At 36.0% G+C, this 9,168-nt stretch overlaps 1 protein-coding gene across 1 annotated transcript; it reads right to left on the reverse strand.

Annotated features, from left to right (window-relative positions):
• Positions 1-2,621: 2,621 nt before the first annotated feature.
• Positions 2,622-4,031, reverse strand: LOC131659614 (uncharacterized). The gene has a single exon (XM_058928781.1). It carries the CDS (start codon positions 4,029-4,031, stop codon positions 2,622-2,624), a length of 1,410 nt encoding a protein of 469 aa, XP_058784764.1.
• Between the last annotated feature and the right edge of the window lie 5,137 nt (positions 4,032-9,168).

A 9,168-nucleotide genomic window follows, 5' to 3' on the forward strand; every position in this document is an offset into this window, starting at 1 on the left:
TTTTAGTATTTGATTGATGAATTATTTCTTATGTCGAACAATGTTTTGTTAGTTTGGATCGGTGAATTTGGATGTGAATCCCGATGTTTTATATTTATTCAGTTTGAGATAAATTCCGCTGTGTTAACATGATTACTGAATAATGTGTTTTTGAAGTTCCTCATAAGGCATGACATGGTTTAATGTTTGAATATTTTGAAGTTGTAATACCCTTTTCATGTTTTACTCTGAATTTTAATTGATATTCCGCGGGGTTTTAGAAGGGTGTTACAATAGTGGTATCAGAGCAGGTCGGTCCGTCCGGACAATTGTCGAGTCAGTTGAGTTGCACGATAGTTGAATACTGTCGGCATATTATCCCTTGGTACGCGACATGTGAGTGAATCACTGTCGGTACTTGGTTGCTTGTTGCGGAAGTTGGTTTGAAAACAAGTGGGGGAGAAGCTTCGCTTCTCGGTTATGTTTCAGTTGTAAGATGATTGGTTCAGTATACTGTTGTTGGCAAGAGTGCAAGCGTTGTTGGAGTTGTTGTTTTCCGAATCGAAGGTGACTTGAAATTAAGACTCGACTGGTAATTAAGTTGGAACATCTTGAAAGAAGATGATTAGAAGTAATTGATGATTAGTTGTAGGAGAGGGAAATTAAGAAGTTGCAATGTATCAGCTCTGCTGAGAGGCTGCGAAGTTGTCAGTTGAGTGGCCTTGCGTTTCGGAAGAGGAACAGCTGCAAGTTGCAAAGAGGATTGTTGTCGTAATGTTTCAGAAACCGCACTTAGGTGATGGGATATGTTGCTCAAGTTATAAGAATGTTTGGAAGTGAAGAGATATGATAAGGGGCTGTTTGGAATGTGATCGAGTTGAAGAGAATGAGTTTTGGAGTGAGATTTTTGTAAGCAAAACGCAGGAAAATTGCTGAATAGCTGCAGAACTTCGAAAATTCATAACTGGAGCTCTGGACATCCGATTTGAGTTCCGTTTGAAGCGGCAGAAAGCTATTGAGATGAACTTTATTATAAAAATGGTTGCAGCCGCTGTAACATATTTAATTATGACAGAGTGATGTTGGAAAGAGGCGAGGTTGCGGTTACACTTGTTCTTAGAACTAGACTTGTTTGTTGGTACGGCACGAGATGTCAGTGTTAGAGTTGAACGGATTGAAGGAATAATTAAAAGGTTTGTTGAGAAGAAACTTTAGGAAGTAAATGTACCAATTGAGGAGTTTTGGATATATCGTATAGAGTGTCACTGCATGATGTCGATGTTGCATTTCAGGTGACGTTGGAAAATTCATATCTTGAGTTTCGAGTATCGGATTACTGTGCCGTTTGAACCTACAAAAAAGGTGAGATGATGTTCTACCTTATGGGAGATTTATAAATACAGTAGAGTGATCCTATGAGGAGAGATTCCGAAGTTGATTAAGGAAGCGTGAAACTTGTTGAATAGGAATGCCTACTACTGCAATTGTTTGAAAACGAAGTTGAGTAGAACATGTTGTTGATAAATAAGTTGATGAACTGTTCGGTAATAAAGATGATTTGAGTGCCAGTGGATTTTAGTGAGAAGTGAATTAGTAGTAAAGGTGAAATAAACTTTAGAACGGTTGGAGTCATATTTGTGATGCCAAAGTAACGACAATTATAAAAGAAGAATTGTAGAGAATTTCTAACATCTATTGGTGCGAGGAAGACTTGTTGAGATTTCGAGTGGAATGATATTGGGATGTGAAAGACGTCACAGGATTGTGAGTAAAACTACGAGTTATGAATGTTGTTGCGGTCTTTTGCTAAGACGAGGATTTTGATTTGGAACGAGATGAATAGTAATGTACGAGTATATTAGTGTTTATGAAGTTTGAAAGTACTTAACAAGTATGTGATGCTAAGTGTTTCGAGTATATTAGTGTTTCGAGTATCGGATTACTGTGCCGTTTGAACCTACAAAAAAGGTGAGATGATGTTCTACCTTATGGGAGAGTTATAAATACAGTAGAGTGATCCTATGAGGAGAGATTCCGAAGTTGGTTAAGGAAGCGTGAAACTTGTTGAATAGGAATGCCTACTACTGCAATTGTTTGAAAACAAAGTTGAGTAGAACATGTTGTTGATAAATAAGTTGATGAACTGTTCGGTAATAAAGATGATTTGAGTGCCGGTGGATTTTAGTGAGAAGTGAATTAGTAGTAAAGGTGAAATAAACTTTAGAACGGTTGGAGTCATATTTGTGATGCCAAAGTAACGACAATTATAAAAGAAGAATTGTAGAGAATTTCTAACATCTATTGGTGCGAGGAAGACTTGTTGAGATTTCGAGTGGAATGATATTGGGATGTGAAAGACGTCACAGGATTGGGAGTAAAACTACGAGTTATGAATGTTGTCGCGGTCTTTTGCTAAGACGAGGATTTTGATTTGGAACGAGATGAATAGTAATGTACGAGTATATTAGTGTTTATGAAGTTTGAAAGTACTTAACAAGTATGTGATGCTAAGTGACTATGAAGCGGATTGCGTAAAATGTTTGGACGTTGGTGTCTCACCGACAAGATCCAATGAGAAGGAAGTGTGCGAGTTGTAAAGACTCAATACTCAATACTCATCACTCAAAACTCAATACTCAATACTAGATTAAAAACATGATCCAATGCGTTTTAACAGTGATGGATTCACCAACTTGTACACATTTTGAAATATTTGATGCAGCCCCATCTGGTAACTTGGCAGCCTTTATAACTCCACAAAAAATTGACTTCTCGTGCGGAGTCATTGAGAAACATGCTTTCTCAAACTCTGAACGTCCTCCACCAATCTCCCTTGGATGAAGTCTTTCTCTAATTCCCATTTCTTGCAAATCATAACGGGCTTTAATATGATCTTTTGTCTTCCCCAGGATGTCCAAAAGAGTTCCAACAATACTATCAAATATGTTTTTTTCAATGTGCATTACATCTAAATTATGGCGCAATGTATTTTGAGCCCAGTAAGGCAACTCAAAAAAAATTGACCTCTTCTTCCACGGGCCATCAACTTTCTTCTTATTCTTCTTCCCAAATTCATTATTGAAATCTTTTAAGAGTTCAAGAATTTCTGCCCCGTTTAACATGGATGGTGCAGTCCTATGTTCTTCTTCTCCGTTAAATGATTTGACATCGTCTCTCCAAGAATGAGTTCTTGGTAAAAAGGTACGGTGGTCCATATAACACATCTTATGACTGTGTTTGAGGTATAACGAATTGGTGTTAGATTTACAACAGGCACACGCCAATTTTCCTTTGGTGCTCCATCCCGACAACATAGCATAAGCAGGGTAGTCACTAATTGTCCACAGAAGAGCTGCACGCATTTGAAAAGTTTGATTCATTGAAGAATCATATGTCTCTATGCCGGATTCCCATAACTCTTTTAGCTCCTCTATCAGTGGTTGGAGGTAAACATCGATATCGTTGCCTGGAGATTTTGGTCCAGGAATCAACAATGACAACATTGTATATTCAGGTTTCATGGACAGCCAAGGTGGTGTGTTGTATACCATCATCAAGACAGGCCATGTACTATGAGATAAGCTCATGGTCCTAAATGGATTAAACCCATCACTCGTTAAGCCAAGTCTTACATTGCGGGACTCACTAGAAAAATCTGGATGGAGCTCATCAAAGTCATTCCACGCTTTACCATCAGCTGGATGCCTCAATTTTCCATCCTTTGAGCGCTCTTCTTCATGCCATCTCATTGATTCAGCTGTCTTTGAACACATGAACAACCTTTGTAGTCTAGGAATCAATGGAAAGTGCCTCAAAACTTTTGCAGGAACTCTACAGTCATTTTTTGGTTGCTCAGACTCGCATCCTTCAGTTGCAGCATTTTGTTTCCACCGTGAAGCTTCACAAATAGTGCAAGAAATGTCCTTTTCATGCTCCTTCCAAAATAGCATGCAATCGTTTGGGCATGCATCTATCTTCTTATAATCAAGGCCTAAACCACTTATCATGGCTTTTGTCTTGTAAAATGACTCCGATATGTTCAAATCAGGCATTGCTTCTTTCAATAATTCTAATAGGGCAGTGAATGACGTATTGCTCCAGCCGTGGAGACATTTCAACAAGTAGAGTCGAATCGTGAATGATAACGAAGAGAAGTCTTTGCATCCAGGGTACAGTTCTTGTTCAGCCTCTTTAATCAAATTGTAAAACGTTCTAGCCTCGTCATTGGGACCTTCAGGAACTTCGTGTGCTTCTGCCCGATTGAAGAGATTGGAGTGCTTTTTAATGTAGTATAGGAAGCTTATTGGACCCTTTGATGTAGCTTTGGAAGTGTTTGCACAAAAATCTCTTGGGGTGTGAGTTTGGAAGAAGTTTATGTAAATGATTTGGGGGAGGGGGCTGTTTTGCTTAATCTGAAAAACGCAGAATATTTCGGAAATGAACTTCCGAAATGGTGTTTTCGGAAGTGCATTTCCGAAATAAGTCAAATTTTTTAAAAAAAAGGCGCTTTCGGAGATGAATCTCCGAAAACACCTTTTTCTTGAATTTCGGAAGTTCATTTCCGAAGTCAGGGGTATTCTGGGTTTTTCACCAGAGGTGAGCTAGAAGGTTGGGAGGTGGCCAAAGAAATTCTCTAATCTAATTTCTCATCGATCTCTTCAATGAGAATCCATCTCTCGTGACTACCGATCTAGCAAGGATATCCTCAACGAGAATCCATCGATAGTAACTCCAAAACGTAATTGTCATCTCACATTGATTACAACGAGGTGATAACAAACTTTTTAATATAAAAATCCCAAAATAATAAGCGCAAAACGAATATTCATAAAATCCAATGATATGAGACTACCGCTTGCGATAGGCTAGAAACGTATATAATCGCTCAATGACATTTACCATCTCAACTTAAAAGCCTTTGTTATCATGTGAACACATATTATTTATTTTCGAGATAAATGAACAAACTGAGAAGGGAAACTCCATATTAATGATAAAAATCAATTATTTATTTTCTCATATTTATAGTAATAAATAATAATATTAAAATTAAGTAACAATTATCATCCTTAAACATACTATAGCACCCAACTAACTATCCATTATTTTTTAAATTGAACAATTTAATTAATCAAATATATTTAAATATTATTATTGTTTGGAAAATGACATACATAAATTGTCACATCTAATTTACATATAAATTCCCAAGATATAGTTTTGCCACTAGCGGAAGGGTTAAACATGTAGAGAATAGTATGCTGACGTTTCTCGCCCCAACTTAAATGAATTTGTTATGTGAGCCTCCTTACTCTAAAAATGTGACTATTGTCCTCTGACCATCAATAATAATCCAACATTTAATAGCCCACAAAGGGCCGTAAGGATCTCTTCAGTGATAATCTAAGAGAATTTCTTTACCCACCTCCCTATGGGGGGTCACCCCCAGCGAAAAACCAAAACTACCCCTGCTTCGGAAATGAACTTCCGAAGCGCTTTTTTTTTTAAAAAAAATTTCCATAATTCGGAAGTTCATCTCCGAAAACTCCTCATGGGGGGTGTCTTCGGAGATGAACTTCCGAAAACAGCTCATGGGTGAATTCGGAAGTTCATTTCCGAATTATGCAGAAACTGTTTTTTTTATGTTTTTTCTTAAACAGTCTCGCATTTTAATTAAACGCAAACGCCAAAAAAAATAAGCAACAGATAAACAGAAAATACTAATACGATAAATAAAATCCAAATTATATATACAAGTCGAACCAAATAGTAATAGTGTGCGCAATATACAATCCGAAAACAAAAAATAAATAAACCCGCCACTACTGGGTGTGCCTAACCCTCTCACCCTGAGCCCTCCTCTGCCGCCTGTACCCCGCCGCACGGCCCGCATCAGTGACGATCGCCTCCATCACGGAGACTGCATTTGGACCGCCCTGAAGAACGACACCCCGATCCAAGGCGTCCCGCCCAAGCATCTCTATCCGCTGGCAGATCGGCAGGAGATCAATGGCGTGGTCATCCTCGGCCTGCTGGTTCTCCAGGATCTCCTCATGTGCTGGCCTAGGAGCGCCGGGAACGTCGGGTCTCAGCAGAGGATGGGACACCCGGTAGAACCATGTGACATACCCCTCCTCATTGTGCCAGTCCTGTGTGAACCGAGTGAGACGGTACTCCTGCGGTACCACATGATGCTGCGAGTCCTCCCATATGGCAGTGAGCTGCACTCGGGTCACTGTGTCGGGAGCTGCCTCAAAGGGTGACCTGGGTATCCGCTACACGAATCCGAACTGACGCATGCACCGCTCAGGGAGATACCGGACCATGATGCCGGTCCCGCATGCCAACCAGCTTGAATATAGAGCAATGCCGTCAAAGGGGACAATCTGAGCGTAGTCGACGAACGGCCTCCAGGTGACGTCGTCGTGCATCGTGCGGTTCAGGTACAGACGGTATGGTCCCACCGCATCGTTCCCCCTCTGGAGAGCGTATCTGGCGGCCCTGGGCATGGCGTCCACGTACGCAGGATCGATGTGAAAGCCGTGGATGCGGGAGAAGTAGGAGATGATCCAACTCTGAAACAGAAACACGATAATGTATTAAAAATAAATACGAAACATAAATAAATAAATAAATAAATACGATAATGTATTAAAATAAAACGTACCGTAAACATCAAACATCCTAAATCAAACTTCAAACATATGTCTACACATTCTAAACATCCTAAATATCAGTACTAACCTAACCAAATACATTTTTTGCTATTTCTAAACACCCTAATATGAATTTTAATCATAGATCTAAAACTCAAAATGCTTACCGATTGAAGAGATTGGAGTGCTTTTTAATGTAGTATAGGATGCTTATTGGACCCTTTGATGTAGCCTTGGAAGTGTTTGCACAAAAATCTCTTGGGGTGTGAGTTTGGAAGAAGTTTAGGTAAATGATTTGGGGGAGGGGGCTGTTTTGCTTAATCTGAAAAAATGCAGAATATTTCGGAAATGAACTTCCGAAATGGTGTTTTCGGAAGTGCATTTCCGAAATAAGTCAAATTTTTTTTTAAGAAAAGGCGCTTTCGGAGATGAATCTCCGAAAACACCTTTTGATCTTAATTTAAAATATTTAATAAATAAATTTTGTGATAAAAATTAAAAATTAAATAGATGAATTATATAATAACATCACTTGAAAATGAATTAATTAAATGAGTATTAAAGAGGTGTTAATTACATGCATTCATTTTTAATTACCAAATGTATTTAAACTAAAATATATATGTTTAAACTCACTTATGTTTAAACTCACTTAACTCCCGGGTCCATATGTCCATTTTTTATTTCAGAAATGCGTTGTATTTTATTATACTTTTCGTATATGTCTATTTAAAAAAAAATATTATTTGAACATAGTTATTATAAATAAAAATAAGATGATAATGTTTAATTTCAAAATATTTAAGTAATTTAATAACAAAGTCCTAGTAATTAAAACTATGAAAAATACTTTTAAGACCAATTTAACATAGCAAATTGTAGATTGATATAATTGAACTTTATCAAATATATTATACTTTTAAAAACTAGTATAGGTTGTGAGTCTCAAAATTGCATGGTGATATTTCATTTAAAGTATTGTTTGTTTTTTATTTAATTTGTTATATACACAATATTGTAAGGACCATTAACGATACATGTATTGTTGTAGAATATTCCAGTTGACATTGTTAGAAAAGGATTCTGTCACGATCATTCAACTTTAACATTGATGGACGTCGATGATTCGGAATATATTGATTGTCAAGTTCTTAAGGGAAAAAAGAAAGATACTGACCTGTATCTTGGAAAGGGTTGGTACGAGTATGGGAATTCAAAGAACTTAAACGTTGGAGATATCTTGATATTTCATTATTTTTCTTATTCGGAGATGCTTTTCGTTAAATATGTAAAAAAGGACAGAGTGAAGTATGTAATAACTGATGACTCTGATTAAGTTTTATTTTCCTATCGCGTTTTAATATTTGTTTTATAATAATTTCTTAGCATGCTTTTTTGTACTATTAATTTCTACAAATTGAACAATAATGTTTTATAATGATTTCGATTTGATTCAAATAAATCATTATAATATCAAATTTATAATTACATGTTGAATTCTTTTTAAAACTCATGATAAAGAATAAGGATGGGTAAAATTGAAAATTCTTCTTCTATTTCTCTTCTTCTGTCACCACAAACATTTCCTTCGAGTTAGTAATTAGAATTTAGAAGTAATAACGAAACACGTTTCGCTTCGTCCCCACTCTTTCAAACCCTAATTCTATCCTTTCATCTTCCCCTTTCTCTCTACCAAATTCTCCCCAAGTTTAATGTGGCAAACTAATATTTTTACGTTTCATTGATTTTGAGTAATTTATGTTGAAAATTAATAATTAATTGGATTAATAAAAACTACAAAATTATTTTAAAAATATAGATTTATAATTTCACAATTGTTTAAAATTATTTTTCAATATCAATAAATATTTCTTAATGTGCAATTAATAGTGAATCCGTTCTAGAATCCCTTCTAACATGGCAAAATCACATGACTTCATTTCACTATCTGAGCTTGCACCTTTGATATCTTCAACATCACTTAAATTCAACACAAACTTCATCTTCTTCGTGAAGAAACTCAAACAACAACAATGGCCAATTTTCAAACTTTGCCGTGTAGGTATCATCATCCTTAAATAGAATATATTTTAAATTTTAATTTATTTTAAAATTAACTATTAAAAAAAATGTAAAATAGTATTGAATAATTGGACAATAGATACATATTCAATAGAAAAGTGTGACATGCCAATCAAAAAGTATAGATGTGGTTTAAGATGTTAGTGACTAAAGAATATAAATTTTTTTTTTTATATTTTTTTTATAAAAATATAAAAAAACTAAAGAATAAAATTAATTTGATATGTGAATGGAACACTTTCTATTCACTGAGATGCTTGGAAATGGTTGGTTACTGAGATACACCTGATTTAATAAAAGTCATAATAAATAACCACCTGATTTAATCTTTTGAAGCTTTGCTGAAGTTGCATTTCTATTGGCTAGAACAACAGTTGCCGAAGTTGCATTCTAGACTCTAATGATGACATTAACTATGTATAAAGGTTAGTATTAATGAATGTTAGTTTAA

Source organism: Vicia villosa, linkage group LG3, assembly GCF_029867415.1.
Source record: "Vicia villosa cultivar HV-30 ecotype Madison, WI linkage group LG3, Vvil1.0, whole genome shotgun sequence".
In the NCBI taxonomy this organism is placed as follows: Eukaryota; Viridiplantae; Streptophyta; class Magnoliopsida; order Fabales; family Fabaceae; genus Vicia; species Vicia villosa.